The sequence below is a fragment of the Mustela putorius genome, unplaced genomic scaffold (assembly GCF_011764305.1).
Source record: "Mustela putorius furo isolate JIRA1106 unplaced genomic scaffold, ASM1176430v1.1 tig00000585_pilon_pilon_pilon, whole genome shotgun sequence".
Taxonomy (NCBI): domain Eukaryota; kingdom Metazoa; phylum Chordata; class Mammalia; order Carnivora; family Mustelidae; genus Mustela; species Mustela putorius.
Window position 1 is genome coordinate 1,486,517 of NW_025421424.1, and position 19,137 is coordinate 1,505,653.

At 40.4% G+C, this 19,137-nt stretch overlaps 1 protein-coding gene across 4 annotated transcripts in view; it reads right to left on the minus strand.

Annotated features, from left to right (window-relative positions):
* The window catches only part of CHD1L (chromodomain helicase DNA binding protein 1 like), a 140,399-nt gene that overhangs the window by 7,483 nt on the left and 113,779 nt on the right, over positions 1–19,137 (minus strand). For all 4 annotated transcript variants that reach the window (XM_013049503.2, XM_004779599.3, XM_045081822.1 and 1 more), the window contains 7 exons: positions 16,332–16,446; positions 15,581–15,734; positions 13,942–14,107; positions 9,397–9,545; positions 8,534–8,697; positions 7,786–7,991; positions 6,698–6,796 (listed from right to left, as the gene is read on the minus strand). In XM_013049503.2, the coding sequence (XP_012904957.1) occupies positions 6,698–6,796; positions 7,786–7,991; positions 8,534–8,697; positions 9,397–9,545; positions 13,942–14,107; positions 15,581–15,734; positions 16,332–16,446 (1,053 nt within the window). The remainder of the gene's footprint in view (positions 1–6,697; positions 6,797–7,785; positions 7,992–8,533; positions 8,698–9,396; positions 9,546–13,941; positions 14,108–15,580; positions 15,735–16,331; positions 16,447–19,137) is intronic.

The following is a 19,137-nucleotide window of genomic DNA, read 5'->3' on the forward strand; positions in this document are numbered from 1 at the left end:
TGTGTAATCCTTTTAATGAGTTAAGTTTGGTTTGCTAATTTTTTTTTATAATTTTTGCATCAATATTCATCAGGATTTTGGTCTATAGTTTTTTTTTTTTCCTTATAATGTCCTTACCTGGCTTTGGTATCAGGGTATTACTGGCCTCAGGAAGGAGTTTGAAAATGTTCCCTCCTCTTCAATTTTTCTGTAAGAGTTTGAGAAGGGTTGGCTTTAATTCTTCTTAAAATGTTTGGTAAAACTTGTCCAGGAAGGCATCTGGTCCTGGGAGATTTTTAAAACCTGAGTCCATCTCCTCACTCATAGTCCATCTGTTCAGACTTTACGTACCTTCTTGGTTCAGTCTTAGTAGGTTGTGTGAGTATGAAATTTATCCATTTCCTCTAGATTATCTAATTTGTTGGTGTAAAATTGCTCATAGTAGTGACTTATGATCTTAATGTTTTTCCGCAGGTCCGCTGTAATTTCTCCTCTTTCATTTCAGACTCTGAGTCATCTCTCTTTTTTCTTAGCCTTTCTAAAGGTTTGTCAATTTTATATTAAAAAAACCTCTTAGAGTCACATCTTCTCTTTTGATTTTCTGATCTCTAATTTCATTTATTTCAGATCTGATCTTTATTTCCTTCCTTCTGCTAACTTTGGGGCTTACTTTGTTCTTTTTCTAGTTTTTTAAGGTATAAAGTTGGGTTATTTGAAATATTATTTCTTAACATATGTATTTATTGCTCTCAACTTCCCTGTCGGGTACTTCTGCAGCATCCATCAATGTTTGGTATGTTGTGTTTCCATTTGTTTCAAGATATTCTTTGGTTTAGGCAAACCACGGAATGGAAGAAGATATTTGCAAATGATAATATAGACAAAAGGCTGATATCCAGGATCTATAAAGAACTTCTCAAACTCAACACACACAAAACAGATAATCATGTCAAAAAATGGGCAGAAGACATGAACAGACACTTCTCCAATGAAGACATACAAATGGCTATCAGACACATGAAAAAATGTACATCAACACTAGCCATCGGGGAGATTCAAATTAAAACCACACCGAGATAGCACCTTACACCAGTTAGAATGGCCAAAATTAGCAAGACAGGAAAACAACATGTGTTGGAGAAGATGTGGAGAAAGGGGAACCCTCTTACACTATTGGTGGGAATGCAAGTTGGTGCAGCCTCTTTGGAGAACAGTGTGGAGATTCCTCAAGAAATTAAAAATAGAACTTCCCTATGACCCCGCAATTGCACTACTGAGTATTTACCCCAAAGATACAGATGTTGTGAAAAGAAGGACCATCTGTACCCCAATGTTTATAGCAGCAATGGCCACAGTCGCCAAACTGTGAAAGAACCAAGATGCCCTTCAACTGATGAATGGATAAGGAAGATGTGGTCCATATACACTATGGAATATTATGCCTCCATCAGAAAGGATAAATACCCAACTTCTGTAGCAACATGGACAGGGCTGGAAGAGATTATGCTGAGTGAAATAAGTCAAGCAGAGAGAGTCAATTATCATATGGTTTCACTTATTTTTGGACCGTAACAAATAACATGGAGGACATAGGGAGATGGAGAGAAGAGAGTTGAGGGAAATTGGAAAGGGAGATGAACGATGAGACTATGGACTCTGAAAAACAATCTGAGGGTTCTGAAGGGGTGGGGGATGGGAGGTTGGGGGAGCCAGGTGGTGGGTATTATGGAGGGCACATATTGCATGGAGCACTGAGTGTGGTGCATAAACAATGAATACTGTTATGCTGAAAAGAAATTAAAAAAAAAAAGGAAAAATTAAAAAAGATATTCTTTGGTTTGCCTTTTGACTTCTTCTTTGACTCCACTGGTTGTTCAGAAGTATGCTGTTTAGTTTCCACATTATTTGGAGATTTTTCTAACATTTCTCATTAAAAATTTCTAGTTTCATCATTGTGGTTGGAAAAGATATTTGGTATGACTTCAGACTTCTTTTGCTATGACTTGTTTTGTGCTCTATCATATAATCCATTCTTGAAAATGTTCCATCTGTACTTGAGATGTGTATTCTGCTGTTGTTGGATGAAATTTTCTACAGATGTCTGTAAGGTCAGTCTGATGTACTATTTGGTCCAAGTCTATCTCCTTGTTGCTTTTCTCTCTGGATGATCTGTGTACTGCTTAAAGTGAAAGACTGACATCTCTATTATTGCACTGATGTCTATGTCTCCCTTCGTATCTGTTAAAATTTGCTCAATATATTTAGGTGCTTTGATGTTGAGTGCATATATACTATTGTTATATTTTCTTGGTGCATTGATCCCTTTATCCTTATATAATGACTTTGCTTGTCTCTTGCAATCATTTTGGTTTAAAGTCTACTTTGATGTAAGGATCGCTACCCCCACTTTCTTTAGTTCCCACCTGCAGAGTTCTCTTTCTTCATCCCTTCAATTTGGCGTCTACGTGTTTTTAAGGCTCAAGTTGGTCTCTTGTAGGCAGCAAACAGTTGTGTCCTGTTTTTTGTTCTTTTCATCCTTTTGCTTAATGAATTCAATCCATTTAGAGTAATTACTTTATCTAAGTCCTTAAGAAACGTCACATTACTCACTGCTTTCTAGTTGCTCTGTATTTCCGGTTTCTTTTTCCCTCTGTTTCTGCCTACCTCCATACACCGGTTATTTTTCTGTAGTGGGATGTTCCATTTCCCTTTGCCTCTTATGGATCTGCTCTAGATTTTTGCTATGTTTTACCATAAAACATCTTATAGATAAAACAGTCCATCTTAAACCGAAAGCAACTTATGGTCAGTCACCTATTAAGGCTCTTCCTTTTATTCCTTTTATCCCTTTTTATGTTGCTTATTCATTACTGGTTCTTTTTACTATTCTTTTCCCTTAACATTCATACTGGATGGTTAAAGCACCATCCTAATATAGAAAGCAGTTACCTCTCTTTTTCGCCATTACTAGTGTGTTGTGTACTTCCAAGTTTTCGAGTTACTGATCAGCATCTTTTCATTTTGGCTGAAGTTTTCAGCATCTTGGAAGGCAAATCTAGTGGTAGTGAACTCCCTCAGCTTTTTGTCTGGGTTATCTTATCTGAAAGATAACTTGGCCAGATACAGTTGGTAGACTGCCTTAGTTGGCACTCTTTATCTTCCGATACTGAACATGTCATTCCACTCTCTTCTAGCCTGTAGGTGCTACTGAGAAATGTGCTGTCAGCCTAGTGAGGGTCCTTTTTAGGTTATGTTCTTTCCCCTCTCTGGCTTCTTTTAAGATTCTTATCATCGATTTTTTAGTTTCATTATAATGTGTCTTGGGGAAGGTCTTTCTGCATTGAGATAATGGGGTAATCTATTAGCTCTGTGGACTTGTATGTCCCAGTTTCCCCAGGTTTGAGTTCTCAGCTATCATTTCTTTCAATAGACTCTGCCCCCCCTCTTCTCCCTCTTCCTTTTCTGGAAGCCTGCTTATTCTGGTATTTGTCTTACTCTGATAGTTGTCTTTTTGATCCAATCCCATAGCTCATGTACTTTCTTCACTCTTATTTAATCTTTATTCTTTCATCTCTTCTGTGTTATTCCAAAATTCCTATCCCCCGAGTCATGTTTTCTTCCGTCTGGTCTGCCCTGCTACAGCTGCTCTCTATTGTAGTCTTTACCTCATTCAACAAATTCTTCAGCTCCAGAATTAGTTTGGTTCTCTTTTACAGAACAGAACTCATTTTGTTCATATGTTTTATTCCTGATTTCAATGAATTGCCTTTGAGTTTTCTTGTAACTCATGGAGTTTATTCATAACTCCTATTCTGAATTCTTTATCAGTTAGATTGCAATATTCTGTGCCTTTGAGCTTGTTTGCTAGATAAGTGTCATTTTCTTTCTGTGATGCCTATTTCCTTGATTTTTCACATTCCTTGTAGTTATGTACTGCTGCTTTTGCATTTGAAGTAGCAGACACCTCCTTAATTCTGTGCTCACTGCTTTTAGCAGATGGTTTTATGTTCTGTGGTATATTACTCAGTTATTCCTTGTGTTTGTGAGGTATACCTGTCCACTCTTCTTGCTCTCTCTTGGGGCCAAATTTTTAAGCTTCTGTGTTATCTCTGGATGTTACAATTCACCAGGCTGCCTCTTGGAAACAGCATTCTAGAATAGCTATTTATAGCTAAGTTTTGTGGGGTTTTTCCCCTTGACCAATGACTTTCCAAGTGTGCTTCCTCTCTACCAGAGCTCGTTCTCACAGATGCATTTGGGAGCCTCCTCAAAGCTGGCAGCAGAGTCGGTGGAAGTGTGAGTTTAGCACTCTGTGTTTTGGGGGAGCCTGTGGACCCAGTAGGGGAATCCCTGAGTGTGGTACTTCCAGAGACTGAGGATGAACTTCCCATTGAGCTCAAACCCTTTGACACCATTTGAAATTTGGATCTGCCTCCTCCCAGCCACAGAACTCCCACCTTAGTACTCTGGGTACTGGCAGAGAAAAATGGGTTTCTCCAGCTGTGTTCCATCCGACTGGGACAAGTAGGAGCTTACTCACCACTTTCCTTTCCCCCCACAGGTCATCTCCTCCAAATACACCACTCCATTCAGTGTTTCCTTGGGCAAAAGGCAGCAGCAGGAGAGTGTCTCTTACCACCTTCACTGTGACCAACTTCTATTTTTCTTTCTCCAGTGGTGTGTTGGAGTCTTCCCACAGGAAGTCTGGATTTCTGCAAGTTCTGTCTCATCCATGAGTACCTGCCCGGTGAGCACACATCCGATTTTTCCCTGACGGTGGCAAGACAGGTGTAGGCCATCGTGCTGGCTCCATAGCCTGTATGGAGGTTTGTCTGTATCTCATGGGTGGCAGTGGTGGGCAAGCCTCCTCTCAGGTCCTTTGGAGTAGGTGTTAGGTCCCAAAAGACACACCAACAGGCTTTCGTTTGTGTATGGGTATCTAATTTGATTAAATAGGGGGATAAAAAGGCGGAATATCTTATACCGCCAATGTTTGCTGATGTCATCCTCTTCACTTCTGAGTTTTTATGATCTGCCAGTTCAATGTCCCTTACGTATTGCCTACAAAGTACTCCTGCAGGTATTAGAGAGTGAATGCAAACCCAGATCATCTGGGGATGGTTAGCAGGGGGCATTATGAACTTGAAATTCCTTCAGCAGTCTTAATGTTTGTTTTAAACCAAACACTGCACTCTATCTGCATCTATTTTCACATTTTCCTAACTCATCATAATCAAATCAAACTAATGCTCTAGAAAAATGTCCTAAAATGATTATGACTTTACATACTTCAGCTTGAAGCTTTTATTCTCTCAGTCTACCCTACACACCCCGATCTTTTAAGTCATCCTAAAATACTGGCTCAGTTAGGCCATTCTTCTATTCAAACTCCCAAAAGACTAGCCATTACCTACTGGATAAGGTTCTGCTTAGAATGGCATCTCCCTGGACAAGCCTCATGCAGTCTTCTATAATGTGATCCAAATCCCACTCTTTAAAATCCAACTCTCTGTTCCTCAGCTTCAACCCCTTTACTCTGGCCTGCCTGGCCTACACACCATTTCCTAAATACATTCACTGTGTAAATGCCTGGGTCATTCAACACCCTATACTGGGAATGGCAATTGTGCGAATATCAAAAAGCACGAGAGACAGTCAGAGATCTTCTTCCATTTCTCACCACTCACTTGAATTCAACCACCCTTCCAAGTCCAAGAGTACTTTTACCACCTCCATGAAGCCGTCCCTAGTATTTCCAGCCCAGGCTTTCATCTACTCCCCTCTACCCTATTTCAGTAGTTCTTCAGAAGAGTGCACACACTCAACCCTGTTTCCTTACTGGCCACTTACGTCTTAACTCTGTGAAACCAAGGTTTAGTCTTCACATTCTCCTCAAAGTACTCCAAAGTCATGCAAACCCAATGGCCATTTCTCAGTTCTCATCCTCACTTCAGTGCCTGATTTCTTGACACCCTCTCCTCCTTTATACTTCAAAATATTATATTCTCAAAGTTCTCTTAGCTGACAATTACTTCTATCTCTCCTTCTTGCTGCTGTTCCTAAGTGGAAGTGTTTTCTATGTTCTGTTCTCTGTCCTCTCATTTCCCCATCCTGCCTCCTTCATAGTGCAAACAGGCATTCCTCAGTCTTCATTTCTAGCTCTGACCTCTCCTGAATTCTGCTTTTCCAACTGCCCAATCAATATCTAGATCTCAGTTATTTGAACCTACTAAACCACAGAGGGTTTAATAGAAAATAAACAACTTTTTTAATAGTTTAGAGGGTAAAGGACTGCCTCAAAGTCACATAACTAGTCAAATGACAAAACTAGCTAATAAGACCCCAACCGGCTCTCCCAACTCCTTAACTAGTGCTTCATAACCCATGTGATACCTGTCCTAAGTGTCCTCTTCTCTTGTATTCCATCCCTACTCCAGGACTGACATTTATCAGAAGACTTGCATATCCACTATCCTCATTATAGTCCCAGGAGGTAGATGGAATCAGTATTATTAACAAATTATAGATGAGAAAACAGGAAGAGAGAGGGTAAGGGACTGCCTCAAAGTCAAATAACTAGTCAAATGACAAAACTAGCTAATGAGACCCCAACCAGTTCTCCCAACTCCTTAACTAGTGCTTCATAACCCATGTGATACCTGTCCTAAGTGTCCTCTTGTATTCCATCCCTACCCCTTTTCTCTGCTTTGCTTCTTACCTTTCATTTTCCCAGCCAGCTCATATATTTTTCTTGGTTCACTGGATCGTGTTTCTAAAGCTGTGAATAAACCACCTCGGCCCCAGCGACCAGAGTCATCTGACAGAAGAAGAATATTTTCATTTTTAGAAGGCGAAATCCAGTCCACAATTCAAAAGCACAAAGGTATGCCAACTAGATTTGTAGAAGAATGATTTTTCCAAGGGAAGAAACACTTATGTAGCCTCCCAGGAAAATCATAGGCTGGACTTCTCAAATGTTTAGGTTTTATGGAATATACAAGACTATCACAACAGGAAGGTGGAGAGTAGATGTAACATAACAAGCAGCACAAGCACTGGTAATTCAACAGCATATAATTCCCATTTTACAGGTAAGGAAGAAATAAGGTTAAATGACTCATTTGACCTGCGACTAACATAGCTGGTTATTATCTTCTGTTTACAGTCACTCATTCACGCTCCAAATATTTGTTAGCATGTATTACTGCTCTAGGCACTAGTGTTATAGCAGGACTGCTCCTGTGAAGTTTATTTTCTAGTTCAATGAGACAATCATATAAACAAATACACGCATAATACATCTGGGTGGTGATATGTGTAATGAAGTAAATGAAGGCAGGAAAAGGAGTAGAGAGTAACAGAGGCATGGGGGTGGGGTCTGTTTTACATGAGGCACTCCGGGGAGACCTCTCTGAGATGCAGACATCTGAACAATAGTTACTGCGGCTATCTGAGGAAAGAGGGTTCCAGGCAGGAAGAAAAAGTGCAAAGACCACAGAAGCAGGGGGAACATACTTGTAGTTTTGCTTTTTCTCAAAAGATTTGTCTTATATATGTTGCCTCCTTTCACCTTTTCAAAAAACTCGTGAAGAGAATAGCAAACTATTCGATTATATGCAACCAGGTAAATGAGAGCACCAGAGTCCAATCTATCTGTGTCTCTGGATTCTATATTTGCCTTTTTATGACCACAGGACCACACCGGCCCATCAGTCATATCTAGGTCAGGCTGCTGCCTCCTCCTCCCCAGTTCTTGGCACCATAAAGAACACGGCACCCTCCCTGGGCCAGTACCACTTCTCCTACCTATGCAGTGCACGATGACAGCATCCTCTGCCCCAGCCTGTGGGTGGGTGACATCACCGCTAACGTACTTGATGGCAGTTGAATCTGGATCTTCATAATCCAGCTGGGCAGACCTCTCGTCTTCCCTGTCCTCTAGGTCCTCTGGTTCGCTCTCCTCAGAAGGCAGGCAGAAGGACTGGTAATTGTTGGACTCCCACCAGGCCATCCTTCAACCGGCCAGAGATAAAAGGAAATTAACCTGGTCTATCACATTTTCCCTTGGAGTGCACTTCATCCTGCCATTCACTAACAGCAAGTGCCCAGTGGAAATGCAATTAGACACTCACCCTGATTGCAGTTTTCTGCCTATTTGTAAATCAACAAGAAGTCTTACTGATTAGCCTAGTTGCCACCTGACTATACTTCAATAATAAGCAACCACTGGATGTCCCTGTTTTTAAGAACAAGATTAAGTTACTGTTCAAGTGAACTACTCTTTGTCAGACAGCAACAATAAAATCTTAACATTTTCTTGCTTCAACTGAATGGGTCTCTCTACACACAAAGGATTTTTCACACAAAAAAGTACACGGTTAGGGAGTTCAATCTTTAAAAAAATATTCTATTACCAGAAGGAGCTACCAGTTTTATAGAACCTTTCTGCAATTTTAAAAAGTGTTCAACAGTGGACTCAGTATACTCAGTGAGATTCCTTTAAGCATGACACACATCTGCTTTATGATAATAAATTCAAATAATACACACGTACTTTTTCTCATGTTCTGCTTCTTCCTTTTTCCTCTTCTTTTCCTCCATTAGTCTCTTTCTCTTGGCTGCTGCTGCTTGTCTCTTCTTCCTTCTGTCCTCGAGTTCCTCTGGGCTCAGAATCCGCTTCCTTTTCGTAGACCCCTCCGCAAGGCCTGGGAGGAGAACCTGTAGGAAAAATGAGATCAATAACCAGGAAGGGTGGGGGCTGTCTATCCTTTCATGAGTTTCATTCATCCTTAAAACACACTCTGTGTGAAAGCACCATGGCTAATATTTCACAAATATTAGCATCTCCCTGCCCCCTTGTGTGATGGGAAGTGGTGGCAAGACACTTCAATTTACTGTTCACATTACACATCTCACTGGCCCGGTGATTAAGATATTGTGCTCTAACTCAACCAAAGCACTCGCATGTTGGTACAGCAGTACCTCATCTGATTAATTTCAACAGGATTGAGGTACTTCAGAAAATCCTCCTCTAAAGTATTATATAACTTATCTTAATGGTAGCTAGCATTTAGTGAGCACATACTAAGTGCCACCATTCATGACTGCCACCTTCTCTTAGTGACACTGGGTCAAGTTAGCGGGAGCAGGATGTAGTATTTTGGTGATCCCTTCTGGGATGGCTAAGATGGACAGGGCTGCTTTCACCTGCATTAAATGGTAAAATATACTCTTCCTGTTAACGTTATTTATGCGAACTTCCACAGTTTTTATGCTAGAGTACAGTTAATTGTCCTTACATCTCAACAAATATTTATATACTTATTTTTCAATAAATCACTCCCAGCATCATTTTTTGTTCTCTTAGAATGTGAATTTGGGAGAATTAATTCTTTTACATAAATGAATAGTCCTTACACTGCTTTTATTTCGGAGTAGCCGGCCCTCTTGCGTAGTTTTCTCCAAATGCTTTTTCTGAAGGTTCACCAGTTGCTCAAATGATTTTCTATCTTCTTTACTAGGTTCCTTGGAATAATCTTTACCTTCAAATAAGTACATATGGTTTTCTAAGAACATAAAACACAAAAGAGAATGTCAGACACTAGAGAAAAATGGATTAATTCTATTCAAAGCAAGAAGGGCGAAGGAGAGAACATATTCTAAATGGACTAAGACTAGCTTGTGAGGAAGCTACTGATTTTGGATCCAACTGATGGAGGGGCGGTGTCTCACACATTTACTATTTAAAGGAGAGGGTGTGGCTAATGCCCTTCGGTGCTCCTCTAGCTGGTACGCAAGTCTCTGCTGGATACCTTCCACCCTGCTGAATCTTGGGCTCACTCATCACTGCTTCCACATTACTCTCCAGCATAGGTCTCACTGATATTAAGACCACTTAATAAAAAATAACTGAGAACCTAATTTTTCTTATTCTGCACATACTTAATACTCAACTCTTTCTCCTCTTTTCTGTAATAAGGAACAAGTGGCAAATCTCTAAGAAAATGGAGAATCACAAAAATAATTCCTTAAATTTCTAATATTCTTTCCAGGTCTCATGAAGGATCTTTATGAGCGTCCCCACAATTCTGTTATAACTAACCCCATAGAAGAAAGGGAGAAATGAAGCTCAAACAGGGATTAAGGGACTCCCCAGTTCTCACTACTAATAAATGAAGGCGGCAGGATTTTTACTCTAAAGCCACCATGCTCTTTTCAGGGCATTCTGGTGTCTGTAGAAGAATGGAGAATGAACAGGCCAGCAAATACTAATTATAGTAATAATAATAATGACAATAGTGTAATCTTGATAGTATTTTATGCTATCGTAACACTTTCGTCTTTATTATCACATTTAATTTTTCAACTATTTAAGAGTAAAGCAGACATTAATAGCACCATTTTATAGATGAGGACACAAAGGCTGAAAGTTTGGGTGATGTGCCAAGATCATGAATCAGTGATAAAGAGAAGTCATAACAGGCCAAGACCAGCAACCCAGAGAGGTGAGATAATGATTCTAAAGTGAAGAGTATTTAAAAGCACATACTACCAAAGAATGTATTTTCACAGCATTATGAAATCAGCTTTAAGTATGTTTTCTCTAGAGAGCATGAAAGCAAAACATTTTCATTCTCAAGAGATCAATTGCTTCACACTTGTACCCAAATCCAACCAGCTGTAATTCTAATTGGCACTTGCTAATTAAATCAGCAGGGGGCTTTCAATGAGGTGCTCTATCAACAAGTGGAAAAAAAAAATAGAGCTGAGAAGTGTCAAATATGATCAACATATGTAGCTTCATATTGCATGTAATTCTCAACTTACAAACATGCTTTTTTAAAAAAAACCCTGGCATTCCAGATTAAAGCAACCCTGTTTTTCATTTGTTCTTATTTCAAATTCACTTCTATTATTTTTAATCATGCTCCCTATTCTCGCTCTGTAGCCAAGAGGAGGCTGGAGACCACAGGTCTAGACCCTCATCTATGTCCTGCTAGTAGAATCATCTACTGCAGAGTGAAGATGTACTCACTGATCAAAGACAAGATTCCAAATTTTAATACAAGTAGGAAATATTTTCTGGCAGTGGCACTGACTGAAGATTATCTTTCTGGAAAACAGCAGAATTTTATTTTGTTCTAGTAACATTAGGAAAATAACCTGAAGTTAATCTAGATGAGTACAGAAATGGGTGCAAGCTTTAATATTTCATGTAATCCAAGTATAACTTCAAAATAGGGTCATATGAACCCATTTCTTCTACCTAAAACCACTATTTTGAAAAGCTTTGGGGATTTTCAAAAGGGATTTTGAAAAGATATGATACAATAGTGAACGGAAAGTTCAATAACTCTTGGAAAATGTAAAGTGGCTAAAGCACTAAGAATAAAGACCACAGAAGCCTAGTCAAGGGATGATTATAAGACTAGAGACCCCTGTCAATCCTTCAAAGGACGTACAAGGACAAGGTGCTAGAGAGTGGGGGATCTGAGAGAAGTAACAGGAGTACCATGAACCCTTGTCACCCACTGTTTCTTCAATTTGAACAGGTTTATTCCAACCCAAGAAAGATACTAAAAGATTCATCTCTGGAGAAACTAAGTTGCCCAATGAAAATACCTACAGACATCCGGGAAGGCCTCCTCAATGCAGAAGCTGGCTCCCCAACCACTAGCGCTGGAATAAAGACAAAGAGCCCATATTCCTGCTTGGCTTCGGGCTAACTATCAGCTTGGGCACTTCACTGGCACAGTTCAGTGAACATTGTTTTCAGACAGCGAGAGGATACCAGCTATTTCAAGAAAACTCAAGACAAAAATAAGAGTGTCCAAAGAAAATTTTGAAAAAAGCAGCAAAAGCAGCAATGGGAAGAAAGAGAAAAAAACGCTGGGGGCCAAAGTTTACTTTTCAAAAGCTGTAACAGGGGCACCTGGGTGGCTCAGTTGGTTAAGCATCCGCCTTCGGCTCAGGTCATGATCTAGTCCTGCATTGGGCTTCCTGCTCAGCAGGCAGCCTGCTTCTCTCGCTGCCCCTCCCCCAGCTTGTGCTTTCTCTTTCTCTCTAATAAATAAAATCTTTAAAAAAAGAATAAAGCTATAATAAATGTCTCAGAGGAGGACATTATACCTGTAAAATGAAAATAGGATGAGATTAAAACTAAGAACAAGGGCGCCTGGGTGGCTCGGTGGGTTAAGCCGCTGCCTTCGGCTCGGTCATGATCTCAGGGTCCTGGGATCGAGTTCCGCATCAGGCTCTCTGCTCAGCAGGGAGCCTGCTTCCTCCTCTCTCTGCCTGCCTCTCTGCCTACTTGTGATCTCTGTCAAATAAATAAATAAAATCTTTAAAAAAAAACAAAACAAAACAAAACTGAGAACAAGAGTACTTGAAGAATAAAAATGGGATGCTAATATTAAGAAATTTGAAAGATAAAATATGAGGAGCTGTGTCCTACAGAATAATACTAGGTGCCTAAATTCCAATCTCTCCATATACCCTATAAAACCACCCTAATCCATGTCTACCATAAAATGAGGATTCAGAGGACATTACAAACTTTCATTTGCAGGTAAACAGAAATACACACCCAAATGCCAATGGGCGCCAGCTCCCAAGCCCACCCTAGAGAGTAAGACAGAGACTGGCAGTGTTGGACACAGCCCCCCGAAGAGCACCACACCCTACATGCGAAAATAGTTAAGGACAAGTCTCTGACATAGTAGATCAGAGCACAGGCTACTAAGGAACTGAAAGGAAGGGGCCAGAAAGTGCATGCAGCCAGCAATTTGGAAAGGCACTACTGTTGGAGGAGAAAGAGAGATACTTTAGCAGTTTTGTGGGAAAAAAAGAAAGCAAGTGATGGAAACTGGGAATCCTAAGAAACAAGAGTACTGCAAAACCAGAAGTCATGCCAACCCCACTCCCTACCAAAAAAGGAGGCATCATGTAGCAAAGAAACTACATTATCTGTGTATCTGTGGAATAAGGTACTCTTGCACTAAAAAGTCTAGATAAGACTCTTAAACCTCAACCCGTCCACACTGAATCCCTGCTGCCACTGGTGCACGACAAAAATAAGTCTAAGACCGCAGGGAACATCCTCGCAGAGACTATGTGAAGGCTATATCCCCATAAAGACTTCAAGACAAATTCACATACTCAGAACTTTAATGGACAAAAAAAAAAAGGACAAATGCTGACCAAGTTCAGAAAAGAAAATAATCCTCTCATAATTTATGTGTATTGTTTCACTAAAAAATAAGCAGTACCGGGGCACCTGGGTGGCTCAGTGGGTTAAGCATCTGCCTTCGGCTCAGATCATGATCCCAGGATCCTGGAACTGAGCCCCGCATCTGGCGCTCTGCCCAGCGGGGAGCCTGCGTCTCCCCCTCCCTCTGCCTGCCACTCTGCCTACTTGTGATCTCTGTCAAATAAATAAATAAAATCTTAAAAAAAAAAAAAAAAGCAGTACCTACACCTTATGGGTACAGTGAAGATTAAATGAAAAAACAGGCATAAAGCCTGTGATGCAGTACCCACTCCTGATCAAACACAGAATAAATGTTCAACCAATGCAAAAAACAAATCACTCTACTATTCATTGAGGAAAGGAAAATGTGGGGGCGCCATACTAAGGACAGTGGGATTCACTAACAGAGGAAAAGATGCTTGCCACCAAGGCAGAAGTGGTACAAATTAAAATCTTTGAGATTTTACTAAGAGCATTAATATCACTGAGTTGGGTTCAAACTTCAGCTACAAAGGAATAGTCAGACAATTTCCAGTCAGTCTAGGAAGAGTTCTTGGAGAAAGAAGTCTTCAACAGTGTGCCCAAAATAAGAACAGGGTGGGTAGGAAAAGATGCCCCAGGGAGCACCATCCAGGACTTCCTATGGGGACCAATCTCACTCATGTCTAACTCGGGCAGCCATGCCATTTGCTCTACTCTCACTTCCCACTTACTGCCTTCCTCTTGCTCCCTGACTCTGCCTTCCATTGTAGGCAAGGCTTCAGAGATCCACTGGCCATCTTTTGTTTCTCCCAGGATCGTCTCCAGGTCTATTTCATCCATGGTGCTGCCCTCAGATGACAGCAGTTTATCCAAACCGAATTTGAGTATCTCACTCAGCTTGAATGGAGAAAATGAAAAAGCCCAGTTACTTCTCAAGAAAACAAGCATTGGGATGTCAGTGATCTGTTACATGGTGTAATGACACAAGGCAAATCCCCTTTCCTGTTGGTCAGTTATTCGTCTCTCCCCACGATGATGATACCAACACAATCATTTAGTAGTTGGATGATGGCCATGCAGAGAAATAAATACTGATCAGTGATGTTGACTTTGACAATTCTCTAGAACAAGAAAAAACAGCCATTTTCCCCCTAAAGAACAGTAATATCCTGCATTATCTATAGCACTTTTGAATCCTTCTCACAGGTACATCTTACCCTTTTGGACTGGGTCAGTCTTCTCTAGACGGTCTAATATTTGTGAGCCAAATACTGGTGGGAATGTAAAGTGTTCCCAAGACCAGCTGTTTGAGAGGGCTGTCTTACAACTTGACCAGCTCAAGGATACCAGAAGGTTAAATTCTGGCTCTAAAGTCTACTTTCTCTCTTCCCCATCCAGACTACACTAATTATCTCTTTGGTTGCCAAAAACAAAGGTGACAACCCAATGCCCCTGTCTGAGATGAAAACAGTTTGTTCATTGTTTGTTTTAAAATAATCCAGTAATAAAAGAGGTCGTTGTGGTTTATTAAATGTGAGAGTAATATAGACTCTCAAGTCCTGAAAGAGAGAAGCAGTTCATTATCCTACAGAGAGGCAGATGTAGTGAACATTTATTGAATGCTTACTGTGTGCTAAGTATTATTCTGAAGTGCTTCTGTTTCAATGAATATGCTCCCTGAGCCAAAATGGAAGAAAACGGAAGAACCTAGGATATATTATAATATGGGTTCTAATTTTAACCACCCATGGCTACTATAGAATAACTTGAAGTCCTCTTCCAGAAGAGAAAATCTTCAAGTCAGGATTTGTTTCCTATCCAATATTCCCATCTTCAGGCAATTTCTTCTTTCATCCCTTTTTCCTAAAGCATAATTTTGAATTCCTGGTCTCATTTACCCGCCTCTGACAATGAAGGTCACTCACTGATCAAAGGGTCTGGGGTTAAGATAAGGTATGGGATTAATCATCACTTATTATGCTGAGTTCTTTATTTAATTTTTTTTTAACAGTCCTCTGAGGTAACTTGTAGTATTCTCATTTTTTTGAAATGCAAACAGAGTACAACTAAGAAGTGAAGATACCTGCTCAAAGCTACATAGCCACTAAGTGACAAGGGTTGGATCTGAATCCAAGTGAGGGGGACCTAAAGCCCACCCCTATTATTCCATACTCCTCTACCTTTATATTATGTTCATCTCCAGCTACTTGCTTGCACGCGGTAGGTACCATGGCAGATACGTCTGGCCAGGGAGCAAACGTGTAGCTAGGGAGAGTGGGTGTGAATACCAGTTCTTTGTGTTTACTTTCTTACCCATAAGAAAGTACTGACAATATGACACATTCTTAAGGGAAAAACAACATATGATACCTGGAGGTCAGCATCGGCTGCAGGTTTCTGGGCCCCCAGAGTAAAATGGCCTCCCTCTATGACTGCATTGGTCAGCTGCAGTTTGGAGGCTGCTTTCCTACAGACTATCTCCTCCACAGTGTCTCGGCCAATCAGCCGAATAATTTTAACAGACCTGTTCAGAAACAAAAGGAGTGTGCCTTGAGGGACTGCACAGATGAACACAAGTATGCAAGGCTGATACACTTAAAAGGAAATAAACCCAAAATGCCACGTTCAGGGAACAACTAAAGGGAGACTATGCTAAGTGGATCTGAGCATTTGTTAAGAGAGATCTGGCCTCACAGAAGCTTTCCAAGAAAGTCAAGGAAGGGATGAGGCGGGGGCCCTAAACTGGGGTGTCTGATGGGAACACAGGAAGAAAACCTCTGGTCAAAGGGTAAGGCCCATCTCTTTAGCTTAACTCCACAACTCTGTAAGTTCATTTTTAAACTGAATTGGACCTTAATTCAGGAAAGAGGAGTTAATTAACTTCTAAAGGTTCCTTCTAGTCTTTTCAGGGTTTGATTGTGCTTTTTAATGAAGTAAGTTTGGAATGAGAATGTGTGCTGGCCAGCAGCCTTCAAGGAGTCAGCAGCAAAGCTGGGCTAAAACCCAGTGCTCTCTCGCCCTCTGGTCTGGGTCGTGACAGGACCAGCTTCTTCACCTTCTTCCCCAACCCAGAACTGAGGAGCCCAGGATGTGGAAGGACACTGGTGCTGAAATCTCTCACTTGTTCTGGCCAATCCGGTGAGCCCTGGCAGCTGCCTGCAAGTCATTCTGAGGATTGAAATCACTGTCGACAAAAATAACGGTATCTGCAGCTGTTAAGTTCATGCCAACTCCTCCTGCAAACAACACAAAAGGAACATGATCAGCAGCACACTGGCTAGGGCTAGACAATAAAGACACAAGGCCACAGCAGTATAATTGGTAAATTAAGATCAATCAAAACAATTGGCCTCACCCTTCAAACTGACACTCCATCCCCAACTCCAGGACCTTGGAGTGGTTAACAGTGCTACCCGGGCTCATACTGCTTCACTTGGGAAAATTTAACTACTAAAGGGAACAGAATGAGAGGAGCAGAGCCAAGTAGCAAAAGTACATTCTGACGTTAGTGCCAGGAAGCCATTTTAAATGTTTTGATTGGTTCATTTAGAATACTCAGTGTAAGAGGATGCATGCTCTTTCAAAAGAAAACAGTTTAAAAATTTGCGAGAGCTCTTCTGCTGCAGGCACTGTTAAGAGAGGACTTCACATCCACTGCAGGTTACAGCTAAGGTGGCAAGATCCCTGATACAGGCTAATGAGAACAGAGGATATTTATTTATTACACTCTTAAGCAGAGCAGGAAACTACCTCTCTCTGACAGGAGAAAACTTCAGAAACTCTTTTCTCTATTTGTTTCCAAATTAATCAAAGAGAAGGTAACAAAACCAACCATAGGACAAGAACACTCCATGGGACAACTTTCCTACAACTTTCAGCATTGTAGGAAAAGGGCTGAGGCGGCTCTTTGGATGATGAGAATTAATTAAGAGAACCATGAAAGCAAATTACAGCCTTGTCTTTGATTAATGTGGAAACAAGTACAAAAGGGACTCCCTCTTGCCAGGGTCGTTACAGCTCATTGCTGAGACAAGCGAGCCTGAAAGGGCTTGTTCCAAGACCCTGAATTAAGGATTAACTTTTGAGATGGGCTACTTACTGACTCTAAGCTGGCTCTCAAGACAAGTCAGGCAGGAATATTCTAATTAAAGGCTTCATATAAAATTAAAGTTGGAATAAAGAAATAATAAAGACTGATTACTAAGAGATGCTAAATTATGCCTCATAATAATGCCAACTACACTTGTGCTGGGCTTACTATGTGCCAGGCACTGTTCTAAGCACTTTACCAGTATCAGCTCCTTTAATCCTCACAACAACCTTATGAGTCATTTATTATTATTATTCACATTTTATAGATAAAAGAACAGAGAAGCCAAGGGATTTTTTAGAGCTCACACAGCTAGAAAGTGAAAGAGCACTAGTCAGTGCTCTAGTCCCACTAGTCCGTCTGGCTCCAGAAACTTTGCTTTTTACTCACTACACCATAATTATCTCCCAGGCACTTATTTCATTAAAGTGTGCTCCATAAAAATTATCATCTTCTTAGGCTAATGTTGTCTCAGTTCAGCGCTTCTCCATTAAGAAGAGACGTTTGCAAATAAGCTATTCTCCAGTCTTGTTTGGGACATACCGTGAGTTATCACTGCCACCTGGTGGCAATATGCTTCAATAACAGGTATATTTCAAAGTTGGAGGGAAACCTGTTAAATGAAATGACAGTTCTCCTGATCTACAGCTTAAAAAGTGATGGCAAACATGATCGTTACTGTTTGGAAAACACTCAGGTCCAGGACTGCTTCAGTTCTTCAAAAAGATTATCCTGTATTGAATTTTGAGTACTCCAAGGGGCTCTTTCTTCCTCATTTCAGACCGTTGCAACATAATGCTACTCTTTGATCGTGAAGATGAAGAAATAGGTAATGAATAAATAGCGCAGTTTTCCAACACCAACACTGAAAATGCATTTGTTCTAACCCTTCCAGTGTCTCCTAAAACCATCCCTGAGACAACAGAGAACATGATAAATGGCTGATTCAGGGTGCAGTCTATAATAATGGAAGCAAGTGAAGCAATCTCCTTATGGTCAAGGATTCTACCTAACCCATCTTTTATGTACTCTTACAGTACGAGACACTTCATAAATGCTTTCTAAGATGGAACTTTCTTTTTAAAAAGATGTTGATATCTCCTTAATAGAGGACACAAATCCCTTTAGTGTTCCTGCATCTATTGCATCAAAATTAGATCTACAGGGCACCTATGTGGCTCAGTCAGTAAGTGTCTGCCTTCGGGTCAGGTCATGATCTCAGGGTCCTGGGATAAGCTCTCTGCTCAACGGTGAGTCTGCTTCTCTCTCTTTCCTTCTGCCCCTCTACCCCACTAGTGCTCTCTCTCGAGCTCACTCTCTCCCAAATAAATAAATAAAAATCTTTAAAAAAAAAAGAAAAAAGAAAAAAGATTCGATCTACAAAAAATAAGATAATGAAACTAAGTTTCTGTAAGATCAAAACTAATTTAAGGTGGGCCTGCTCCAGGAAATAATAATAATTTCATCTCTGAGAACTGATTTCAAATGACTGAAGTGTCTATAAAGGCAGTCTTTAACTGGTATAGCACTATAAATAACACATAAAATATTTATGACTTACCTCATAAAGATAATGTTAAAAATAATTCTAAAGAGCTGGCGATTTCATTATAATCACAAGTTTTTTTAAAAAGGGATTTTTATTAGGCTTTTACAGCACGATTCCAGAGCTACTTGTGGAAGAGGGTTAAGTAGCAAACAGGTTGTTATCTTACTTCCCAAATTCACAACTGAGGAGGAATGTTTTCTCTGCTGAATGGGAGTAAAACTGTACACGAATTACAGACAACTTCTGGGACAATCCCAGGTCAGTGGTCAAAGCAAATTAAAATCACTT